The following is a 25867-nucleotide window of genomic DNA, read 5'->3' as shown; positions in this document are numbered from 1 at the left end:
ACCCTATAACAAGGCACTTATTACATATCATGAAGTAAAGCAAAAGAAATACAGTCCGGCAAACGAGAATGCCAAACAGCGGCTTGTATATGAGATGTAGCCATTTTTGTAATAATATTAACTCCTTTGGAAAAATATGGGTGATGGACCCTATGATTTAAAAGCTATGTCTACAATTTGCTGCAATTGTAATTATTTTCCAATGTAACTATTTTCCAATGAGATTGACGACGTTCATTAATAACGTTAACGAGCAAAGTTGAGTTACTTTCAATCTGAATAGGGAAACACTTCAACTAAAAATCTAGAATTAATTATTTTTTACGAGCAGAGAGCTCCGCATAATTATTAAAAGTGATCCCAAAAAGGTTTGAAAAAAGATGTAATAAAACCACCATCACAATCTCTAATAACACCATCCCTACCTGCTCACCTTGCGTTATGCAAGGAATGCTCATCAATGTTAAGCTTGAAATGATTATGCCTCGAAAGTGATCATGCCATCGGGATATCACACTGATATTTCAGTTGATGCAAATTAATTTTGAAGTGGCCAATAATCGCTTTTTCTGGCACATGAGATGTCCAAGATTTAGCATTAGCTAACTCTCGAACATGATAAATGATTTGTCGAAACAATTGTTCCCTCCTGATTAGTTTAGATTGGAAGATTATCACATTACGTTCCACCCATAAAAACCAAATAATTGTGAAAAACAAAGAAGGCCAAATATTGATTTATTAGATTTGAATATAAAACATAACCAACTTCTCAGAATCACATGAATAGAAGAACCATAAATAAAGCGCTTACACACCGCCATACAAGAGATCTCCATACGGCATGCAATAAATCACAAAGGAATGAGACAATTTTTTTAATTTTATTCAAATTACTTATTGATCTATAAGTTGACTCTTTTTAAGTTTAGGTCCTTCTGTTCCTTATTTTTTGTTCTTTTTATTTTTTTTATTTGACTTTTACAACGCAGTCTTATGTAAAAAAATTGAATGCATATAATTTTTTTTTATTATACTTTCATGGAGCAGTTTGGCGTGAAAAAAATATAATCTCAGCTATTTTTACGACACATTTTCACAAGCTTAATAATGAAATATTGATGTTAATATAAAATCTTAAAAGTATAAATGAGACCCATGCGTATTTGGTACACAACTTTATAAAAAGTTAAGTCTCACATTAATAATAACTTTTATAAAGATGTGTGTCAAATTTAACGATGAGCCTTTTGCGTCGATTCTAGAAAGATGTGTGTCAAATTTAACGATGAGCCTTTGCATCGACCTAGGGGTCTCGTAGGATCATTACTCTTTTAATATTATTAAAATGATAATAGCTTTGCTTGCCGAATTTGTTGCCTCTTTGTTCTCTCACCGTCTCTCAGCCCGCAACTCTGCCGAAAGCTCAGTCTCCTTCCCCACTCTCTCCTTCGCCAGCAACCCTGCCGAAACCTCTCTCTCCTTCCCTAACCCCATGCTCTCTCTCCCCATCTAAAACCTCTCTAGCCACCCAACCCAACTACAACCTAAACCAGTGTTGTTATTGCTTGAGCATTACTAAAACCTAAACCAGAGAGTTGTTATTGCTTGAGCATTGCGGGCATATAGGTATTCATTTTGCATTTGGAAGAATCTTGGAAGATCAGGAATGGTGAGTTTTGTTCTTTATTTACCTTTTTAGTTGTTTCTGGAGATTGTCATGGTGAGTTTTGTCCTTTATTTACCTTTTTAGTTGTTTCTGGAGATTGTCTTTACGTTTTTTTGGGCTAATGGAGATTATCTTTACTAGAGATTGCCTAGTGTGCTTGCCTTTATTTCTTTGGCATTCGTGGATTTTAAAGCATGTTTCATCTATAATAAGTACGAGAGGTAACTGGTAACTGACTTACTATCAAAGTTCTTATCAGTTTTCAGATAAGGTTTGGGATAGTTGGAGTTTTCACGTTTGTCAGTGTAATTGTTTCAAAATGGTTGTCTCAACTTTCAATAAGAAACCTACTCATAGGAATCAGAGACGTAAATATCATTTCGTCAAAATGAGAAATATGATTTTTTGAATTTATCATCACGTATCACATCTCAAGTATTGATACAGGCCACTCTTGCTGATTCTTTCTTGGCGGATCTTGATGAATTGTCTGACAATGAAGCTCATCTTCTTGTGAGTACTCCAATGCCTACGTGTTGTCTGTAATGATCAGCACCTGACTTTCTTATTAGGGGACTGGTTCAAGTTTCAACAGAACTTTGTCTTGTATATCATCTTATATCTCCTGTGACTACTTCTTAGAAGATGCCCCTAATGTGTAGGTCGAAGATGATGGGGATGCACAAGAGGTGGAAGAAGATGGTGGCATTGCTGATATTGAGGCTCTTAATTACGATAATCTGGATAGTGTATCTAAACTGCAGAATACACAGCGGTATATTGACATCATGCAGGTTCATGTCAAAATACTTAAGTTTATATATGCATGTATCTTTGTATTTGAGTGTGTTGTGCGCGTTTAATTATTTAGAATAAAAATCTTGACAAGACCTCAAATTTTACTGATTTTGAACTCACTGTTTCTGTTTGCCATATTTCTATTTGCTGCCATTGTTTCTTTGTGCCATATTGCTATTTTCTGCCATAAATAGTACTGATTTTAGTACTTGCTTTTATGGATATTGCTATTTGCTGCCATGTTTTGCTATTTGCAACCATAAATAGTGGAAAACTGGAAGTTCAAGCTAGCATGTGTTTTTAATTTCCATCATGTCTACAATGGGAATAACAAAAGCATGGTTGCAAATAACAATCTCCAAAGGGTAAACCACTTTGTTATTATCACTGCTTTTTCTCTCTTTTTATTGGTAACTGGTCTGAATCCTAACCTAATAAGCGCCTTTTGTATTTGAGTGTGTTAATCATGTTCATTTATTTAGAATAAATTATTCTTTAATGGCTGCAGTTAACATGAAACCTAGGCTTTATGTGAAAAGTCCCCTCAAAATCCTAGTAGAAAATACACTTCTGACACTGAAACACCGATGATGGACTATGATGCAGCTCATAATATCGATGGGCAAGATTGAACAGAAAATAGGACTGGAAATTCAACAGATTCAATAAAGTGCAACTCAGGATGCTTCAATGGAGAAAAGTTTCTATAGACTGATAAAATTAGCAAAACTACTCCCTAACTGCTTTACAAAGTTTTAAATTGCCACTGTTTTAAACTCTAAATTATAATGAGACACCAAGCTACCGTACTAATTAACAAATTGCAAGCAGTTCTTGAAAACTCTACACCACCCCTAAACAATATTAAAAATATCAAAAAATGCCCTTGTGAACTGTAACCCACGAATAGAATAGGAATATGTGAATAGTAAACATAATAAATAATAAATAAATAAGTAATTAAGTGTTGGAGATGATGTCAACATGGCATCAGCAAGACTGCATCAATCCCCTTGGTTAGAATAATTTTCCCTTGAGTTTTGGTCAATATATTACTTCCACCTGTCTGGATCTACCCTTTGGAACTCTGTCTTGAAATCCAAGAATCTTTTGCTTCAAAATTTATCTTTGGAGTACAATATATTGTGTATGTGATTCAAGCCTTGTGGTAATAGTCCTGATATCAAGAATAAAATCAATCCCCTTGGCCTCGAATTCTGGCAGCTGGTCTTGTCAATCAATCTCCATCTCTTCATTGTTCTCACAACGATAAGTATATCAGTCAATGATATTAAAAATGATCAAAATATCAAAACTTGCTCGAAGATCCATGTTATACGCATTCTTTCCCAATCTCTTTAGAACACGACAAGGCCCAATGTGTCTAAACTTCAGCTTATGGTACTGGCCCCTGTAGAAATATCTCCTTCTGTAGGTAGACCATAAGTAGATCACCCTCATTAAACTCTTTTTGGCCAGTGTCGATCAATACTCTGTTTGTAAGGCATTGTGCTCCTCTAAGGATTTTCTATCACACCCAAGCCTCCGTGTCATCACTAGCTTGTTTCATATCAAGCAAATTCGCCATACCTGTTTTGGATTCCAGCCATAAACTACTCTAAAAGGTGATCGCTTTATGGTTTTGGTATATCCAAACTCAGCTTGAGACAAGAATAAGTCCCACTGTTGCGGTCATCCTGTTGTCAAACATCACAAATGATTGACCAAACTCTTGTTAACTACCTTTGTTTGGCTATCGGCTTGAGAATGGAATGTGCTCCTAAATTGCATTTTTGTCCGCATCTTTCGCCACGAGGTCCTCATGAAATACAAATTGGCTGCTGGCATATATTCAAAGTGTTTTGATACACTATAAAATGTGCCATCTTTGAATAGAATCAACTACTATGAAGATGGAGTCAATTGGCCGGTATGTTCGTGGTAATCCCATTGCAAAATCCTTATTGGGGTTATTTGGCCATTTAAAGGCCTTACAGGAGCATGTATACACATTCTATATAGTGATATGTTAGGTCCGTTGGGAGTGTGGTTCAGTTTGGACTGTAAGGCATCATTGATGCCATGGCTTACTTGAGCTTTGATGGGCTATAGCTCGGGTTGATGTTTAAAACCCGTAACCCTGGGCATTTGTGCACAACCAATAAGGGTTTTGATGTGGGGTTTTCCCTTGATGAGGTCAGAGTTGTGCCCAAGGTGGTTGGCTAGGGGACTGGGTGTAACCCTTATGTGCGATGGTTGGCCGGAGAGGACAAGGGCCAAGTCCTCATTATTAGCATCGTACGGCATGTACACTAGATAACCGTCTGAGAAGCAGCCCTCTAGGTGAGGGTTTAATGTCTACATGTGCCGAAGAGATGTCTCAATGCAAGACTGGTCTGTTTTGAAAAGATCCATGAGGTATTGTGCTAGAATGGGGTCTGGACTTGTCCTCAGGGAGAACCCTGTAATCTTTGGGCTAGGATCGTGTATTCTTCATTTATTGGTTAACTTTGATAGTAGGTATGAGCCCCTACAAAGGGTTGTGAGCCATGGGAACTATTGGGTCAATTTCAGAAGATGCAGTGAAATTCGGTTTCTAAATGGAGTCCTCTCTATATTTGTTATATTCCTAATTCTTTGGATCCAATTCTCATCAAATCTTTTTAAATATGTTGAAGTAGATTTTAATATTCTAGGTAATTAAAATGAGTTTTTAGACCTCTTTGGATGTTTTATTTATTCAACAAGGATTTTTAAATAAGGGAAAAGTCAATTTTCTGGATTATTCTATTAAGAGAGAAAGATAAAATAATTAATGATTTTATAAAATTTGTTTTATTAATTTATGATATTATTTTGGGTGTGGGGCCCACATGGCCCTCCATGTACGGGATGCCCCACTTCCTCCTCTTTCCATATTGGTGTGGCTTGTGATGGAAGCCACCATATTTGAAAATTAATGGAAAGTGTATAAGATGGATTTGATTGATTTCAAATAAGCAAGTGTAGAAATTGATTGAAATTAGATTTGTAAAAACATAGTATTTTCTCTACACAATTATTTGATGGGAATAGATTTATGGAAACTGATGGATAATGGTTCAACCTCAATCCTTTAATCATGATGGCTGATCTAAGAAATGAAGCGCTAAGATCTCTTTACCCACAGGTCTCCATAATCAGAGGTCAAGATTGAGTCTCATAATGATGGCAAACCCCTAGACCCCTAAAACCCTAGCCTCTATTCTATAAAATTCTCTTTATGGGGTAATCTCTACATACTTGTGACTAAGTTTGTCTCTCTCTCTCTCTCTCACATAGGCACGTATGCCTAAGCTCTCTCTCTTTCTCGTGTTTCTCTCTCTAGTAAGGGTTTTGAATAAGTTTTTCAGCCTTGAGTAAACCTTGAGGGGCACGCCTTAGTCTCTATGAGGTGACACGCCCTAGGTTTAGAGATTGAGCATGTGATTGTTTTGTGCTTTGAGTTGCTTCCATCCCATGTGACTCTCTCATGAGGTTTTGCAAATTATGAGACAAGGTTAGGACCGAGATCATGTGTGCCATTGGTGGAGACCTGGTGTGGGGTGTACGAAGTCCTTGGGGGTTACTTGAGGCAAGGTATGCGGTATTGCTTATTTCATGTTTTCTTGAGTTGAGTTAATTGAAAGTCTTTTGTAATTTTCAGATTTATATATTGAATGAGAATTTGTTTTGATGGCATGCAAGTGAGAATCCTTGGCATATTTGTTATTTTGTTGGTTTATAAATTGTATTTGGACACATCTAAGTGATCCAGGTGGTAAAATAAACTAAAAGAAAAAAAATAAAATAATCGGTACATACTTGCTCGGGTCACATCGTCCTACTTTCAATCCATACCCACAACTTTCCATGGTTGCCGTTGTACCAGTAATGTAGTGTACAACCTGTTGGCCTGAGTCTCCCTTTTGCAAGCTGGGCATGTATGGTATCTGCCTGTTTACCTCGCAACATCCCTCCTCTATCGCGGCCAAAAGCACCTGTCCTCCACCAATGCTCAAGTATGGTCTCTGCCAAAGTGACCTCCTAATCAACCACCATGTACTTCAGAAAGTATCTTCAACCTCAAGGAACCATTTGATATTCAAAGATAATTTTCCCTGAAAAGATGACCATCATGCAAAACATAGTGTTTAGTAAGTTCTAGGTCTTCTTCCTGTACCTGTTCAACAATTTCAGCAAAGTAGGAGTCAACAACATATTGTTATGGGACTATTTCAAAGCTCACAACTGTTGTCAACAAAACACTCATCTCCATGGATATCTTGTTCTATGCATCTACCACTTTTTTTTGAACCTCAAGGCCTCGTGATCGGAATATAATACAAATTCCTGCTGAATCAGATAGTGCCTCCATTGCCTAAGTGCCTCCACCATCGTGTAGAACTCCAATTGCCTAAGTGCCTCCACCATTGTGTAAAACCGAAAAAGAGACAGTGGTCCTATGTCATAGACAAGGTTGATCGGCGACTGGCGGGGTGGAAAGGAAGGTACCTTTCCCAGGCAGGCCGAAACATGCTGATCAAAGCAACCTTAGCCAACACTCCAATATACCTTATGTCTCTATTCCAAATGCCCATTTCTGTGACTAATCGGCTGGAATAACTAATGAGAAACTTCCTATGGTCGGGCCAAGCAGAGAAATCAAAGTTCCATTTAATCTCTTGGGATAAAGTTTGATTACCGAGAAAACAGGGAGGCCTCGGGATCAAAATCCTAAGAAAACATAATCAGGATCTCCTAGGTAAATGGTGGTGGCGCCTGGCCACACAGACCAATTCTCTATGGGCACAGGTCTTGTGTAATAAATACAAGATCCCCGAAGGGACATGGGTACCAAAACCAAGGAATTGTAACGACGCCTCAGGAGCATGGAAATCCTTCTCATCTCTTTCCCTCTTTAGGAACTTTATTGGATTCCATCCAAGGGAGGGAACAAGAGTGCGATTCTGGTCGGATATTTGGCTTGGACACACTCCCCTAGAGGATCTCTACCCCTCCCTTTACCACATCGCTTCAAACAAAGAAGCGACAGTCGCAGATGACATGGTAGTGGTGGGAAATCGAAGGGAGTGGAATCCCTCTTTCAGAAGGAACCTAACTGATGAGGAAACAATACACGTTCTCTCCATGTCAGCAATCCTACACTCCTCCTACATAGCAATACAAGGGAGGGACGAGTTAATTTGGTCTCTCACATCCTCTGGTATTTTCTCGGTTGCATCCTTTTACATAACACTTATTCAGCGACCCACTTTTCCACACAACCCCCCCTCGCTTTTATCCAGGGTGTGGTTTACCATTGCACCCCCAAAAGTTAAGTTCTTCAACTGGATTGCGGGCTCTCAAAGGGCCCTCATAGTGGACCAGCTCCAAAAAAGAGGCATTCCTATCCCCAATAGATGTGTCTCATGTCAATGCGAGAGGAATCAAACCCACATCTTTTCATTCACAGCAATATGGCCCATGACATTTAGGGCCATATATTGTAGCTTTGCAGAGTTCAGTAGGTAATGTCATCAACTGTCAAGGAACTCCTATCCTTTTACCCTATAACTCACTGGCCCAAGGCAGGACGAACACTTTGGAAGGCAGCGGTAGCAGCTACAATTTGGAATATCTGGAAAGAGAGAAATTCCAGGATATTCCAAGGAAAAGTTGCTGAAGGCCCAACCTTACTCCACAAAATTACTTCCTCAGTAATTATTTGGGAAACCAACCACTGAATTTTTTCAGGGATTGCTGCTAACACTTTCTTAAGTCAGTGGCAAAACATCATGCACCACAATCCCCTTAAGAGAAAGAGACCCCACAATTGGCAACCTCCCCCGTAAGGAACAATCAAACTTAACTTTGATGGCTGTTCCATGGGAAACCCCGGTCATGTCAGAGCAAGAGGAGCTTTCAGAGACCAAAACCGTAGGATTTGTTCACCTACTCTGAATACCTTGGTATTCAAGATTCTCAGCGCGCCGAAGCCATGGCCATTCTTCTGGGCATCAAGAGTTTCAATTGATCATGGGGGCTAAACCTAATAGTGGAGGGAGACGCTAAAAATATAATATCATGGGCAAGAGGGACTTCCTCTCCTCCATGGTATCTTGCTTTCATCTTTGACGAGATCGCTAATATTTGCAGGGATATGAACGTCTCATGGACGCATACATTGAGGACATCAAACGAGCTAGCTGATCTCCTGGCAAAGGACGGGGCCAGGGCTCCAGTTGAAGCCCCTACCTTTGATCTGGACCACAAAGGGACCACCGTGTAACACTACTTGGCCAGTTTTTTATTGCTTTAGATTAAAGACTGTTGGTGTAAAGGGGCAATACTATAAGCCCATTTTTTGTAATCTCATTGTATATTCTGTATAACTTTGGACAGAAACGATCATTTTGTATAGGGTCTGTTGACCTATTTTTTATCGAGAGTCCAAGCATGGAGGGACTCTCGGTTCAAACAATCCATGTAAGACATTTATAGTAATACAGTTAACTTTATCAAAAAAAACTTTTATGCACGCAGTTATGCTAGCTCTTCACTGGAGCTGACCACAGTAGAGCCAATTATCTGTTTTTACTACTGATTTTTTCACTGGAGCTGACCACAGTAGAGCCCATTATCGTTGTTTACTACTTGATTTTAAGGATATTGTTCTGCCATATTTTGCTGTTTGCACCCTTAAGCATGGATGAAAATTCTAGCCAGGGAATTTTTTTGTTATATTCTCACCATGTCTTGGATGGGAATGGCTAAAGCATTGGAGTAAATAGCAATATTCCAATTTTAAAATGCTCTGTTATTGTGTAAACTTTTTCTTTTTTGATTGGTAACTGTGCTGAACGCCAACCTAAGGCTCTTAAGAATAAGTACCTTTTGATTGGGCTTGATGTTGAACACTGTTCTTGTTATCCAAGCTTTTTTTCTTTCCCAAACATAAGTGATAAAATGTGCCTGGTAGAACTTCGGCAACTAAACTTTTTAGCGCAAGAGACCATTTTTATTATTATGGCCTGTTTAGGAGTCTCTATAATTTGCTTAAATCTCTCCTGTTCTGCAGAAAGTTGAAAATGCTCTCGACAAAGGCTCAGAGATCTCAAGTAGCGGTACTGTTTTGGAGGATGATCCTGAGTACCAATTGATTGTTGACTGTAATGCTTTATCAGTGGACATTGAGAATGAAATCACTATCATTCACAATTTTATTCGGGACAACTATCGCTTGAAGTTCCCTGAGCTCGAATCACTTGTACATCACCCAATTGATTATGCTCGAGTTGTTAAGAAAATTGGAAATGAGATGGATTTAACACTTGTTGATCTAGAAGGGCTTTTACCCTCTGCAATAATCATGGTAGTTTCTGTTACTGCATCAACCACTAGTGGCAGGCCACTTTCAGAAGAAAATCTTCAAAAAACAATTGATGCATGTGATCGGGCCCTTGCTCTTGACGCCGCAAAGAAGAAGGTTCTTGATTTTGTGGAGAGTAGAATGGGTTATATTGCTCCAAATCTTTCTGCTATTGTTGGAAGTGCAGTTGCAGCAAAATTGATGGGGACAGCTGGTGGTTTGTCTGCACTGGGAAAAATGCCTGCTTGCAACCTTCAGCTACTTGGCGCGAAGAAAAAGAACTTGGCAGGATTCTCTACGGCAACCTCTCAGTTCCGTGTAGGCTACATTGAGCAAACAGAAATTATTCAAAGCACTCCCCCTTCTTTGAGAATTCGAGCATGCCGACTTTTGGCTGGAAAGTCAACACTTGCTGTACGAGTTGATTTGGAAAGAGGCGATCCAACAGGGCAGATAGGGAGGGACTTAAGAGAGAGTATACGAAAAAAAATTGAAAAATGGCAAGAGCCTCCTCCTGCAAAGCAACCGAAACCACTTCCAGTTCCAGATTCAGAGCCAAAAAAGAAGAGAGGCGGTCGTCGGCTGCGGAAGATGAAGGAAAGGTAAGCCAATGTCTTTGTATGAGAGTAATTATGGAAATGGTTAAGTAATGTATCTTTTTCCTTTACCATTAGTTTTTCTCTCTATTTCTTTCCAGGTACGCAATAACTGATATGAGGAAGCTTGCCAATCGAATGCAGTTTGGAGTTCCAGAAGAGAGCTCTTTGGGTATATCTCTGGACCCTTCAGTTATTTTCTTTGAGTAGTTCGAGATCCTTTGGTCATAAAAGAAGCTATATTATGCTTTTTATGTGATGCCATCTGCCCCTAATACTTATCTGAATAAATTTTATGGCCATTTCCCTTTCCTATTTTCCTTCCTTTTGGGCTCAAGGCTTAATATTTCTTTTTCATTTCATTTCTTGCAATTTTTATTTAATAAATTGCTTGTTTGTTTTTGTTTGCCAAATTTCTAAGGAGAAATTTTTTGGGTTTTGGTAGAATCAATTGCTTTTGTGCTGTTCATGTTTTAATAAGTTTTCCGTAGTAGCTATTTTATTGTTGGAACCAACAAATTTCATTGCTTTGAATAATTTGATCCATATGTATCTCTTGACTCATGGTTTTTGTTAAAGTACAAACTCAGTATGGAAGTTGTGTGGAAAACTTTTTGATGGGAAAATGCCCAATACTCATCCCATCTATGGTGTAAGGTACTCGTATCGGCCATCAACCATCTGTATTATCAACTGATGGTGGAGTTGAGTCTCTGTCCCATTTGACTTCTGCATCAGTGGAACAGCTGCTGATCTCCACTATCTGTTGATAAGTGTGGGTGGTGGATGGTCTTGGCACCTGACACTCTACCTGTACTGAGAGTAGTTTGCGGTCCCTTTTTTATTACGTAACTCATCTGATAGTTTGATAAGTTTGAAATTTTTAGTGTTGTTTGAATAGTGCTGTCATGATTCTATTCTTCTTTATCTTTTCATGTTCACTTCTTGGCAAAGGTGATGGACTAGGAGAAGGTTATGGCATGCTTGGTCAAGCTGGAAGTGGGAAATTGCGTGTATCACTTGGTCCAAGCAAACTTGCTGCAAAAGCAGCCAAAAAGTAATGCACTTCTATGCAGTTTCTATGATTGATTAGTTTTTTTTAGCTAGTTGATGCTTTGGTTTAAAAAAACGTTGGGTGATCCCTAGGCCTCTAGGGGGTTCTTGGGCGCCCAGCGCCTAGGAGGCTGCCCAAAGGTTTGAAATATACACATACATGCATATATGTGCTATCCAAACTCAAGCATATGCCTCTAGAGGTGTTTAATACGTATATTAGACATTTATATGTATTCTAATTAACTTTTTTATACAAAAATATGTGTGTGAATGTTGACACATTCAAATCACCCAAAATTTTACTTTTTTGAATAACTAAAATAGTGAAGAAAGATAAACAATTACATAGTGTATCAGTGTCCATGCACTATACTCTTGTAGTCCATACTTCATACAGTCATACTCGTAGACTCCAAGTCTCCAACGAGAAAGATGCCATACAAATGAAAAGAGAGAGATCTTTAATTATTCACCGTTTTGGATGTTTTATCCTCAATTTTTTGGTTCTCTAACAGGCTTAGAATCACCCCCAAAAGTCTTGGGAAGAACCTCATTTGTACCCCAAAATTGATTGTAATAAGATATGGTACCATTTCAGATGGATTCTACAAAATGCCCAAAAATTTTTTGTTTCCAAAAAATCACAAAACCATCAATTTTGGGTGTTTCTAAGGCATAATAGAGTTTTTTTACTTTGAGAGGTTATAATACCCCTTTTCACAGGTCAAAATGACCCAAAATGGCCGCTCAAGGGAAAAAGAAAAAATCTGTCATTTTTATGTAGGTTCCTGGGCACCTGCCTAGCCTGCCCTGGTGGGCACCCGGACCTAGGCAAGGCGACCTATGGCCTCTTGGCTGCCTTGTCTCTGGGTGGGCCGATTTTTTAAACAGTGGAAATTTCTGAACACTCAAATGTATTCTCCAATTGCTGGCAGCTGACATCCTGTTCTTTAATATCTTGTGTTAGGTTCAAGGAAAAGCAATATGGGAGTAGTGGTGCTACCTCAGGTTTGACATCAAGTTTGGCATTTACCCCTGTGCAGGTAACTATAAGTTATACAAATTTCCCATTTTAGACATGCTTATTTTATTGTTCGTGGTAATTTTTGTCAACAAAATATATATTCAATTTTTTTTTTTTTGAAGCTGAAATGTATATTCAAATGTTTTCGATGTTATATTGCAACTGGTACAGATTCAGGTCTTTGTTTTGAAAATGTGGTACAGATGGGGGGCCTTTACCAATCTAATTCGATTGTGGGTCTAACAGTTCAAAATTTGCCCATGTCACGTAGTGGCTGTGGACTAATAAGTTATTTCTTTTAATCTTGCATGCATTTTCATGAGGTTATTTACATACTATGTTATAGATTAATTTTGGTGATGGTCTTAGCATTGTTTTCAACTCTCTTGACTTAATGCCAACAGTACTCTAGGCTGATGTATTGTTCTGCATGGGTGTCCATTCCAATGTGGATGTAATTTTGAGCCAATTGTCTATGGCATGTAGCAACTTTTTGGAGTAAGATTAAGTCCAAGGCACACTTGCAAACATAGTGAAAATCTTCATAAGGTTACTAGTATGTGTAGGAGAAGTCTTCCTAGAAGAGTGGCAGCTAGATTTGGAGTTTATTATAATTCAAGGGTAGTCTAGTCCTTCTATTATTTGATTTTAATTGGGGGCATTTGGATGGCCTCATTGAAGGCATGGCTCTTAATAGAGGAGACTGGCGGACTAAGATTCATGTAACTGACCCCAATTAGTTGGGAAAAGGCTTTGACGATGATGATGATGAATTAGGGGCATTTGGGTCATTGTTTTTAAGACAAATTGTATAAAAAGGAGTGAGAAAGCTCCTTTGTGATTAGCTTTGAGAAACTTTGAGAAAGAAAAAGAAAACCTAGAGAGGACTTCTTAATCTTTTGATTGAAGGCCATAGAGAAGGCTTTGTAGCACCTAATAAGGTCCCTCCCTTGTAAAGCATTCTTCAAATTTCCGCCTCTCTTCTTCCTTTTTATTTTTTCTTCCCTTCTCTTTCCCTAAATTCTTCTATCTTCTTCTTTTCCTCCTTCCTTTTTCTTTTCCTAAACTTTTGTCTTCTCTTTTCACTTTCCATTTTCCAAGTCAAAATTGTAAGTAACGTCTACTCTGAACGACAATACCTTATGGAGAATGAGAAATAGGAAGATGGAATGAACAAGACGAAAGGAGAGATAGGTGCATGAGAGGGAGAGAGATGAAGAGAGAGTATGTGATGGGGAGAGAGAGAGAGAGAGAGAGAGAGAGAGAGAGAGAGAGAGATGTGGCCCCCTCTATGTGTCAGCCAAATGTTTTATAATATTGATTAAGGAGAAAAAATTACAAAACTCACACTTAACCTTGTGGATTAAACTATTCCATTCTTATCCCTAACTTGCAGTTGTACTTTCTACAAACCCCCCCCCTCAGGCTGGACTCCGGATCATAGATATCAATCATGCCCATCCTAGCAGCTATTTCTTCTAGTTTATCAAGGGCAACAGCTTTGCTAACTGATCTCTCGATCTCACACTAGTATAAATAATTTTGGCTTCAATCTTTCCCTTATGAAATGACAATCTAGCTCAATACGCTTCATGCACTCATGAAATACAGGATTCTTAGCTTCTCTCAAAAAAATAGAAAAAACTCTCTTCTCTCCAAAAAAAAGAAATACAGGATTCTTAGCAATGTGAATGGCTGCTTCATTGTCACAATAAATGGTCATTGGTAATCAAACTATAACTCCCAAACCAACCAATATAGTTTCCACCACATAACTTCACATGTTCCATATGCCATAGCATTGTATTCCAGTTCCGCCCTTGTTCTGGCTACCACATTTTGTTTTTCAACTCTTCCACGAAAACCTGATTCCCACCAACAAAGGTACAATAGCCTGTAGTTGACCTTCTATCAGTTTGTGAGCAAGCCCAATCTGCATCAGTATAAATTGCAACACCCATATGACCACGGTTTATAAACAACAATCCTCTACCAGGAGATGACTTAAGATACCTTAGAATATGATAGACAACATCTAAATGAGGTTTTCAAGGGGCATGCATAAATTCATTGACTACACAAACAACATAAGAAATATCTGGTCGTGTAATTGTAAGATATATAAGCTGGCCCACGAGCCCCTGATATTGGCTGGGATCCTTTAGTAACTCTCCTATCTGTTCATCACGTCTATGATTGGTTTTGATCGGTGCATCCATTGGTTTGACCCCCCAACATTCCAGTTTGTTTAACAAATTCCACCGCGTAGTTCCTTTAACTGATTGCCATTCCCTTATTTGATCTTGCCACTTCAATACCCAGAAAATATTTTAGTGAACTTAAATCCTTTATGTCAAATATTTTTCTGAGATAGCATTTAAGATCTTCAATATTAACTAGTATTCCCTATTACTACAACATGATCAACGTACACTATGAGTGCTGAATCCCAACTCCATTTTTCCTCACAAACAGTGTATAATCAGCCTGACTCCTTTTAAACCCGATTCTTAGCAAGGCTTCACTGAATTTCTTAAACCAGGCTCTTGGTGACTGATTAAGTCCATATATTGGCTTTTTCAATTTGCATACCTTGCTTGTCTCCCCCTAAAGCTAAAAACTTGGAGGCATGGCCCTAAACTTCCTCATGAAGGTCTCCATGCAAGAAAGTATTTTTCACATATGGTTGACGCTAGACCAAGATTTATTTGCAGCCAAAGAAAGAAATTGTTCCAATAATATTCAACTTCACTACTTGGGCAAAAATTCTGTAATCTATAGCCTGAGTCTGAATAAACCTTATTCTAAACCTAAGAAAATCTCATGCTAATCCTAATAACAAGGGATGGACTACCCTATCCACAACATTTACTAAAATTCCAATTTAACCCTTCTATGCTATTAGTTCCTCAAAATTAACCGTCACAAATAAATTAAATAAGTCCAAAACCCCCTGAAAGTTCTCTATACAAGAATAAAATAAAGAATTATAATCAACTAACATCTCGAATGTTTTCAATGCAATTTGCATCAGGAAGGGCCCTGCAATTCTGTTGTTGGTCAAATCTAGCTCAGAGAGAAAATCTCTTAGTCAGGGATTGTGCCTGTGAACCTGTAGAGAGAAATCAGGGACCATGCAATTACAAGCTTGAAAGGGCCCCCTAATGGCAATATGCAGAAAACCCTTTCGTATTTGCCAAAATTGGTGCCAACCCATGAGCTTGTAATGCCAAATGGGTCAATGAGGGGGCGTGGCTTAGGTTATAGTATAGGGCTTGTACCTCTGAAACAACCTTGATTGCATGAGTGATGGCATAAGGCTTTGAAACCTGGTGGGGCACGAGTGCTGGTATTGGTACCTCCAAAACCACCTTGAATACCAGCTGAAATTGAAACACCTTGAAAACCGCCAGCGAAACTGGTAGCTTTAGCTAGAGAAAGATTATTGGATGAGGAGAGAGTGGTTTTGGCCATTGGGTGTGAATGGGTGGTGTATGGTGCCTATGCCTGATGTGTGTGTATGTGTATGTGTAGAGTGTGTGTGTGTGTGTGTGTGAGAGAGAGAGAGAGAGAGAGAGAGAGAGAGAGATTTAGGTGAGTAGGGTTTTGGCTCCTTGATGGAAAACTAGTGAGGAAAAATAATTTTTAGGGTGAAGTCGTGAAAATAATGGGGCTCAAAATAGAGAAAACGATTTTTGCCAGAAAAATTTCTGTCCCTAGTTTTGGATCCAAATGGCAGAAATAAACAATTTCCCTATAAAAACCATTTCCTAGTAATCTTTTTCAAGGGATCCAAACGGCCTAAGGGAAATTGTATATTGGCAAGAGGTCACTAATGACAAGAGTGTATTGTCACTTGGTTAAGTTTTTTTTTTTTTTTTTTAGAAGAGTTAACTATATTAGTATTAATGGTATAGAGCTTTACAGACAAGTGAGTCCCCCCAGGGGGGAGCTCAATACAACCTTGAAGGGTTCAAACAAGAATAAAAGATGGCAGAGGTTCCACCAAAAATGACAAAAGGCTAAGGCACGCCCAAGTTGTTAGATTGGGCCCCCTCCTTTGCTAAAAAGTCTGCTTCTGAGTTGGCTTCTCAAAATACATGGCGCCAAGAGATTGAAATACCCCGCGACAGGTGTGAAATCTCATCAAAGACATCATCTAGACGCCAAAGGTAGGGAGATAAGCCAGAAGTCCACGAAATAACATTCTTAGAATCTCCTTCGACCACCATGCAGGAGCCCCAAGTGTCATCAAAGCCTTGCTGTCCTTTAAGCAGGGCATGAGCTTCAGCCAGAGTAGAATCAGCTAATCCGATGGGGCAGGAAAAGGCTAACAAAACATTACCCTCAGTGGATCGGAACAATCCACCCACACCCGTTGGGTCAGGATTACGAAGGGAACAACCATCAAAATTTACTTTGATGCAACCTGGCTATGGTGGTCTTCATACAGCTGCCCGTGGGATTTTGGGACATACCACGTGAAGGAGGTTTGCCCAATTTCTATGAAAGTCAGTGGCAGAGAAGTCTTTGAACAGCTTCTGATAGGAGGCCCAAAAAGCTACTAGGGTCGTTACTCTATCAGCCAAAGCCGCGGTCAAAGCTCTTTCTCCTCTTAAAATCCTGTGATTTCTTTCAATCCATAGGACCCACAAAATGGCAGCCACTGCAGCTTTCCAACGTTCTCTACCTGCCTTAGGCCAGGGCGAATGAAGGTAGGCCTGGAAGAGGTGGGGAACAAAGCTTGGGGTGACTCAGGACCACTGAAATAAGCCCAAAACAGAGGTCCATAAGGTTCTAGCGACCCCACAGTGGAGGAATAGAGGAGCATTAGTTTCCTCCTCCTTCATACACAGGGCACATTTATTAAGGCATTGCAATCCTCTCCTTTGCAGTGAATCTACAGTCAAAATCCTTTCATGGATCGCAATCCAACTAAAGTCTTGGATTTTTGGGGGCAAGAACTGGTTCCAGGCTTTAGATAAAAGAGAAGGATCAGGGCCAACAGTTATGGAATTAGATGTGAGAATGGTATAGAAAGAAGGTACTGAAAAAATTCCAAAAGGGATGGTTCTCAGATGATCTTGTCTACTCTAGAGGCAGGAAGGTAGACTGAGTGTAGGATTTCTGCCAGGACCCCGAACTCATCCACTTCATTGTCATTGAGTGGTCTCCTGAAATTTGGCGACCAAGTTTGAAGAGAACCCAAAATCCCGAAATTTTCGGCCACCGTTGAGAGTGGATAACTAGCTATTCGATGAAGGGTGGGAAACTGATCCCTCAGGGGTGTACGACCAACCCATTTATCATCCCAAAATAGTACCCTTGTCCCATCTCTAGGTCGAAAGCGAATATACTTCGAGAATTGATCTCGGCACCATAAAACAAATCTCCAAAAACCAAAAATAACACCAGTGGTCCTGCAGTTGGGAGTCCAATGATCTTCCCCATAGCAATATTTTAATTTGATCACACCTCTCTCCAAAAGTGGTTTTGATGAGTGGCGTATCTCCACCACCACTTGCCTAAGAGGGCATTGTTGTGAGCTCTGAGGCTGTGAATACCCAAACCCCCTTGGGCATTTGACAAGCAAAGTTTAGGCCATGCGACTAGATGGTATTTGTTTCCATGCTCCCCACCCCAGAAGAAATCCCTCATCATCCACTCCAATCTACCGGCTACTACTGCCGGGATGCAAAATAAGGACATCTGAAATATTGGTGTGTTATACAGAGTGGCTTTGATGAGGGTTAACCTTCCTGCCTTCGACAAAAATCTTCCTTTCGATCCTGCAAACCTCCGGTCGAACTTATCAATAATATGGCTCCATCGAGTAAGTCGTGGCATCCCAAGGCAGAGAGGTAGGCCAAGGTAAGACGAGGGGAGCTTCTCAACCGAACATCCCCGTCTATTGGCTAGAAATTGAATGAAAGATGGGTCAGTGCAAACCCCCATCATTTTGGACTTGTTGAGGTTTGCCTTAAACCTAGTGGCCATTTCGAAGCTCTTGAGATAAATCCTTAGAATATCAACCTGTTGTACTAAAGCGTTGCAGAAAATCTATGTGTCATCTGTGTATTGAAGATGGGAGATAAGGGGACCCCGCCTACTAGATTTGACACCACATAACAGGTCTGCTTGGTAGAGCCATGAGATAGAGGTGCTAAAGACCCCGGCCACAATTGCGAACAAGAACGGCAACAAAGGATCTCCTTGGCGGAGTCGTCTGGAAGTGGAGGAGAGACCTTTTGGGGTTCCGTTAATGAGAACGGAAAGATTGGGTTGGAGATGCAACCTCTGATCCACCCTCTCCACTTGGCCCCAAAAGCCATCCTTCTCATAGTTTCATCCAAAATATCCCAATCAACATGATCATAAGCCTTCTCACAATCTAGTTTTATAACCAGTCCTGGGGTCTTCGAACAAGAGCGAGAGTGGATACACTCATGTGCAATAAGAGCCCCATCCAAAATTTGGCGGCCCTTGACAAATGCATCTTGGGTAGGAGAGATGACCGAGTGAAGCACAACCCTCAATCTGGAAGCAAGGACTTTGGACAATAGTTTGTAAGTGCTATTGACCACTCATAGGTCTAAAGTCTTTCAGCTCTTCAGCCCCTTCAATGTTAGGGATTAATGCGAGGAAAGTTGCATTCATAGCCTTATTGATGACCCCTCTAGAGTGAAATTCCGTGAAGAATTCGAACATATCAGGGCGTATGAGCTCCCAAAAGGTTTTGAAGAAGGTTATAGGGTTAGCCATCCGGCCCGGGAGCACGGTCGGGGCTCAAATCCTTGAGAGCCAGCAGAATTTCAGTCTCTGTGAATGGACGTTCTAGCCATATCATTAATGGCAGTAGGCGTCGTAATTCCTCCTCAGAGTCTCAGGATTGGATGTCTTGGATCAAAGCCTCCTTTCTAGCTCAAAAGTTCCTTGAGTGCTGTCCCTTCCAAATTTTCAACTTGGATTTCAGCATTTGCAACTTTCTTTGTACCCTAAATCCCGACCATCCCTGTACTACAAAGGAGCTCCACGAATCCACTACAAATTGATTGAAATTGGGTTCCTTAATCCACCAAGATTCGAACCTAAAGGGCTTCAGGCCTTGTTGGACGGCTTGAGTATCGAGCAAAATAGGGGATGATCAGAGGTTGTCTTGGGTAAGACTATCGAATGAGTATCAGGGAAAGTGTGATCCCATTCAAGGCAGGTGATGAAGCGGTCAAGCTTAGAGAGAGAGGGGTTAATGGAATGGTTCGACCAAGTAAATTGGGCTCCTTCAAGGGGTATGTCGATGAGGTGGTTGTGAGATATGAAATCAGAGAACTGCACCATGCTCGGGGAAATGGAGTGGTTTGAATTACGCTCATGAGACCAACACGTGACATTGAAGTCCCCCCCCCCCTGCAAACAACAAGGGGCTGGGGACCTGGTGAAGATGGCTTGTAGTTCCGCCCAAAAGGAAGGCCTAAGATTGTCGGCATTGGGTCCATAGACAGGCAATGCATTTCCATTGTAGCCTAGCAGAGACCCTGGAAAGGATCATCGTAACTGAGAAAAGGCCTACAACATAATCTAGCAGATCATGTAGGGTGGGATCCCAAAGGATCCAGATGCCACCCAAAGCACCTTGCAGTTCCAGAGCAGTCCACCTGCAGGGCCTGAAGCCCCAAATGCTTAAAATGTCGGAAAGAGTGGGAGAAGGTAGTTTGGTCTCACACAGAGCCAAGAGGGAACGGGAGTGCTTAGCACAGTTCTCTAACCGCATTTCTTTTTAGCGGTTGGCCTAGGCCATGGACATTCCACATTAATACTTTCATTGGGAGAAAGATGAGGTATGGGTCCTCCTTGAGCAAGAAGGGAGTTGAGAAGGGGTTGCCGAGGTTGAGTGGTTCAGAGCAAAAGGACGAGGGGTAAGGGGCTGAGGAAGTCCAGAGTCAAAGTTGACTCCAAAAGCTAGCAGGTTATCCATTCCCCCATTGACTTTATATTTTTGGTAGTGGAGTATGAGACTAAATCGGCGTTGATGAAGTCTTCTAGGGCCATGAATTTGAAGCCCATCACTCTCATGACCTCTTAAGGGTCACCTTGTGCTCGGAGCAGGTCATGGAAGAAAGTGGAGTCAACCGAAGTCACAGAGTGAGATAAAGATCTCGTGGGGGAGAGCCGAGAGGAATAAGGAGAAAGGGTTGACCCCTCCGAGGGAGGAGGCCACTGGGTGGAGGGCTGTAGTCACAGGAAACAGGGTGGAAGGGCGAGAGTTTATCTTGAAAGGGACCTCTGAAAGCGGGGGGATAAGAATGCGTAGAGGGATAGGAATGGGGGTAATGGGGGAGAGAAGCATAGGGTGCAGCGTGGTTGCAGGGCTGATCTCATTAGGTTGGTTGGGGTGGATGAATTGAGACGCCGACCCCATCGCCTCCTTGGGGGAATTAAAGGTGGGATCTGGACAGAGCGTCTGTTTGGGATTGATCTCTCCATTCTCGTCTCTAGACGAGGAAAATAAAGGAGAGAGAGATGGGTCTTGCTGTCTAGGGGATCTGTGAGACAGGATAGGCCCCGAACTGTCCCTTATAGCCGAGGATTCATCGTCGAGGGGGGGGGGGTCCATCGTAGTCCCGGCTGTCGATGGTAACTCCAAAGGGCCCTCCAGGGGGAGAAGGGTGAAGGACCAAGATCTTTGGGACTCAATTTCCAGATAGACGCGAAAGGTGAGGCTACCTGTTTCAAACCGAGAGGCTGTGAAGGTGGAGGTTTTGCCAAAGGGGTGTCTTGCGTCGAAGGCAAAGGTAGAGAGAGGTTCGTAGATGGAGAGCCTGCATAAGAGGAAGACCCTGGGAAGGGCCCACAAAGTGGTGGTAAGTCAAGGAAGGGTACAAGGCTAAGGCCAGAATGAGATGGGTTAGGGTGACCATTGAATAAGGGTTACCCTTGCCCCTAGGCACAAGATGAGGAGAAAGTTGGTTGGGAGGGCTTCAGAGCGTGAGCAGGTGAACAAGAGGAGGGGTCCACCGTGCGATGGAGAGATCCTTGTCCCTTAAGAGGCCGCAGGATGGGTGGGCTTGAGTAAGTAACCACCGTCAGATGAATAGCGCCTATATCACGAGTGGTAGGCAAGATGGGTTGGTTAGGGGCCGATGCGTGAAAACGCATTGAATCTCCAAAAGAGGCAGCAGGGTGGTAGTTGGGGGTGAGATCCACCGTAGGATGAAGAGATCCTTGTCCCTGAGGAGGTTGCGAGGTGGGTGGGCTACAGTTAAAAACCACTGTTTGATGGAGAGGGCCTTTACCGTGACAGGGTTGCTAGATTGGTGGACTAGGGACCAAAGCGTGAACGCGCATCAAATCTCCAGAAGAGGCAACAAGGTGGTAAGTGGAAAGTGGTCTAGCAGTCAGGCACCTGTCAGCCACTCCTTCAGTTGGACGCTTATCATTGGCTGTTGTGGCGGCTGCCATGTGGGTCTGTACAATACTGTGCTTGGAGCTTGAAGCTTGTACCTTGTGGTAAGCCGAGCAAGAAGGGTTTCTATGGACTCTGGCGTATGGATACTGGAACATTCGATGCGTGGCTCGCCTACGAAGGACCTAGCATTGACCATCTCCATTTGTGAAGGGGCACATCGTGGCAGTTGCCTATAATCCTTATGAGCTCTTGGATTTCTTAATCGACGGCCATGAGTCACCATGGTCCACTCCTCCGTAGCCTACTGAACGGGGTATCGTGGTCCTGACCCAGCAATACCGAGGTCCTGAACATGGCAAGGCGAGGGGGAGGGAAGCCTTCACCCAAGAAACTGGGATGCTGAAAAAGAGCCCGTCTGTCTCGAGTCGTAGGTGGATGGGGACCTGTTCCGGAATGAGAACTTTAATCAGGACTCGAATGGAACCAAGCGGGCAGTGAGGCAGCTGAAGGCCAATGGACCAAGATGAATCTACCACATGCTTCCCCAATCTTTTTGGAAGGTTTCCACGTTTCAGGTCTGTAGTGGGATGTGGGTGGCTATAAGCCCGAGCTTTTGGGGTTTGGCAGCACCATTGACTTTGTTCCACCTGGACAACGAGAGATATGCCCCTTTAAAACGAGCCCCTTGGTTGTCTAATGCTTTTAACAAAGGGGTCTCTGAAGGAAAAGAGAACAGAAACTCCCCCGAAGAGAGTTTTCGACATGAAATATAAGCCACATCCCAAATATCCAACGCCCATCTTTGGATGCCTGCAACATCGTTTCGTTGGGGTTGGAGCCAACCCACTAGAGAGAACCTCAGGAAAAGAATGAGGGCATCAAAAAGTTTACCTCCAACCGGGATGGAAAAAGGTGCGGATAGGGAAGGAGTAGGTGGGGGTGGATTGGACAGAGAGGGGTTCACCTTGGGGTTGAGTAGACCACATGTATCTCTCTTTGAGTTAAGGGCTTGAGGGAAGGGCAATGGTGATGAAGGGGTAGGGGAAGCCGGGAGAGGGTCAAAAGAGCTGATGCTGGGGTGGTGGTGTTGAGCGGCGGACTGAGACGAGTGATTCTGTAGATGAGAGGCGAGGGGATGTGGGTTGTGGCGAAACTGGCGAGAATGGTGATGACTGGGGGCAGAAGTTTGGTGAAGGCGTGGGTTCTGCTGGCGAGCACGAGAGGGGTGGAAGGGGTTGGGGGTTGGGCGAGGAAAACGAGCCCCTCCAAGGTACCTACCTCTCATGTGGTGGGGATTTTTGGGGTTTCTATGATTTCTGGCATGCAGGGGATTTTGGAACTGGTGGTGGTTGCTGTTGCGAGGTGGAGGTTGGGTTTGATGGTTGCTGCCGAAAGGTGGTCACTTGGTTTGGTGGTTTCTCATGGCTACAGTCTGTGTTACCACACAGGAGTGTTTAGGTGTCCTCCTGTACAACCAAAAAGTGTCATGATTTCCTCTTGTCACAATTCACTCTAGAGTATCTTGTGTTCCTCAGGGAACATAGGAATTCTGGAGTTTCGATTTTTTTTAAAAAATATATGGTTATTCGGTGTTCTTTGGGTTTTTATAGATTTTCCTAGGTAGGTTTTCTTTTTTTAGCTTCCCAAATCTTGCCAGCAACAGCTGATTTGCTTACTTTGAGTTGTTTTATGAGTCCTATACTTAAGTTCAGATTTTGATAATCAATAGAATTTTTAAGAGTCCTTTTGCTTCAGGTCCGAGTTTCACCTAGGAGAAGATTTTCCTAAACTTTTGTTTCTTGTTTATTTTTTGGGAGCCCCATAGATGGGACAATTGATTTATGCACAATTCACAAATGAATTCTCAACAAAATTTTCTGCCATATCATGCAATTACAACACTTTTTTGGGTGAGTTTATTCTTGTTTCAGGCCTATAGAACCTACGGAATATACTATAACCTTGATTTTTATTTGGTATTCTATTGTCTCTCTCTCTGTTTGCTTCTGGCTTGCATCAGCTACTCTCCGTCCTTTTGAGAGCCTGGGCTCGATTTCCACTGCATTTGTAATTGCAAGGTCGTCTTGCTATGGGGTTAGGATTTGGTCTGACTCGAAGTATGTTGAACTGGGTGGTCTTATGTGGATTTGGTAGTTGATCAGAACCCAGTTATCCTCTAGAAAGCTTTGGTATGCTGAGATGTTCTAATTTACTTGTTGGATGGTAATATAACACAGTTAAATTTTACTTGTTGGATGGTAGTATAACAAAGTTAAATGCAGCTGTGACATTGTATGTTCATATCATAAAAAAAAATATGTCTCAACTCGAGCAATAAACTGGTGCATCTACGAATTTGTCCAGAGTTCATGGACTTCAATTAAGCAAGCTGCATATCTAACACTCAGAATTTTGAGCTTATGGGTTTTGTGACTCATAGAGAGCTAAGAACCAGGAGTAGATTCTCCTTTGGAGGAGATGTGTTCACTCCTAAGCATGATCATTGCATAGAATTCCTACCAGAGAAATGATGTGACTATCCAGAAATCAGGCTTCTGAAAGACAGCCATTGTAATAGTGTTTTCACTTGAAGATTATTAATATTTTTGGGATGTTTGTTTTGTTCCTGTTACACTGGTTTATGTAAGTGATCTCTTTGTTTCTTTTTTATCATTTTCTCAAATGTGCTGCCTTGGTATTGTTATTTTTTCATGTTGCCAAAAAAGAAAAGGTATTACCATTGTGTTTCTTTGGTGAGTGCTGAGATGCCATTGTATTTATTGCAGGGAATTGAACTGACCAATCCTCAGGCACTTGCCAATCAACTTGGTAGTGGAACTCAGAGCACCTATTTTTCTGAAATTGGAACATTTTCAAAGATCAAGAGGACATAACCTTTGTATAGTACTGCTACTACTATGATAACCACCACTTGCCATTGCTTACTTCGCTGAGCATCTCTGTTAGATATTATAATATGTATGTCAAGCCCGAATTTTTTGTGGCACTGTATGTTTATAATGGTCAGGCTGTTTTAATTTCAAACCACATCGGGCCTTCAGTTTATCTACCCATCTGGTAGGAACCAAGGACTGTAAGGTAGGAGCAGGCGGTTATGTGTTTCGAAGAACAAGCAAATTGATGGAAATAGGTTCTATTTTTATTTTAGATGTGAAATTTATTTATTTTTTTCTTGGGTTAAGTATTTGATTTGAATTTTTCACATTGTCAAGTGTCCATATTGCTCAAGAATTTTGCTCTACATCTCTTTTTTGTTGGGAATGTGTGGACAAGTTGGTTACATCATGTTATGTATAATGAAATCTCCTAAGAATTAGAGTTGTGACTCACCTTGCATGACGCACGCAAAAAGTAATGAAAAGAAACTATAGGTGCTACAAACTTAAATATGATCATGCAGGGTGTCACCCTGTTGTGCTCATTTTAATAACTGATCCTCTTTTTTTGGTGGGTAGTTCAGTGAGGAAGAGGTCCCCTACCCACAGAATGGAACTCAAGACCTTATGTTGTGGGCCCTGTCATTCTGACCACCTAGCCTTGAACCAATTCCTAATCATATGGCAGAATTTCCATGCACTCTCTTATCAATAAGAAAATGATTAATTAGCCCCATTCGTCATTGAATAGGTGGTGGCATCTGCACGAGGTATGCAAATAGTATACTACAAGGATGAGTACACTTTTCATTTAAGAGATTGTATAATTTGTCCAGTTTACCACTACATTATAATCTAGAATGGATGTCGGAGATGAGCATTTCCTTTACTGTTGTGGAATTTCTTTGGAGTTATCAAAGAGAAAATGTCGTTGTTTGGAGTTCTTCAAGAATAACTAGAACTGTTAGAAAAAAACTACTCAACCAAGTAAAACGTTCCCCAAGAATGGCATTCTTATCATGTCAAAGTTTCTA

At 41.2% G+C, this 25867-nt stretch overlaps 1 protein-coding gene across 4 annotated transcripts; it reads left to right on the top strand.

The window, feature by feature from the left end:
* The first annotated feature begins 1362 nt into the window (after positions 1 to 1362).
* Positions 1363 to 25104, top strand: EMB1220 (pre-mRNA processing ribonucleoprotein binding region-containing protein). Of its 4 annotated transcripts, none has more exons than XM_088871628.1 (8): positions 1363 to 1672; positions 2117 to 2182; positions 2332 to 2444; positions 9567 to 10459; positions 10555 to 10625; positions 11408 to 11510; positions 12477 to 12552; positions 24723 to 25104. In XM_088871628.1, exons 4-8 carry the CDS (start codon positions 9807 to 9809, stop codon positions 24828 to 24830), a joined length of 1011 nt encoding a protein of 336 aa, XP_088727754.1. In that variant the 5' UTR covers positions 1363 to 1672; positions 2117 to 2182; positions 2332 to 2444; positions 9567 to 9806; the 3' UTR covers positions 24831 to 25104. The 4 variants fall into 4 exon arrangements, with proteins under 4 accessions (XP_088727754.1, XP_006827826.1, XP_088727752.1 ...); XM_006827763.4 differs by having other exon boundaries at positions 2332 to 2463; XM_088871626.1 differs by having other exon boundaries at positions 2117 to 2186; positions 2339 to 2463.
* Positions 25105 to 25867: the final 763 nt, after the last annotated feature.

This window comes from Amborella trichopoda, chromosome 7, assembly GCF_054954075.1.
Source record: "Amborella trichopoda isolate Santa Cruz 75 chromosome 7, AtrichopodaSantaCruz75HAP2 v2.0, whole genome shotgun sequence".
NCBI classification, from domain to species: Eukaryota; Viridiplantae; Streptophyta; class Magnoliopsida; order Amborellales; family Amborellaceae; genus Amborella; species Amborella trichopoda.
This window is presented reverse-complemented; position numbering and strand designations above follow the sequence as displayed.

Excerpts from the sequence above, each read along its gene's own strand:
- EMB1220 (XM_006827763.4), top strand. Across the intron at positions 11,511-12,476 it reads GCTGCAAAAGCAGCCAAAAA|GTTCAAGGAAAAGCAATATG; the intron begins GTAATGCACTTC and ends ATCTTGTGTTAG. Across the intron at positions 12,553-24,722 it reads TGGCATTTACCCCTGTGCAG|GGAATTGAACTGACCAATCC; the intron begins GTAACTATAAGT and ends TATTTATTGCAG.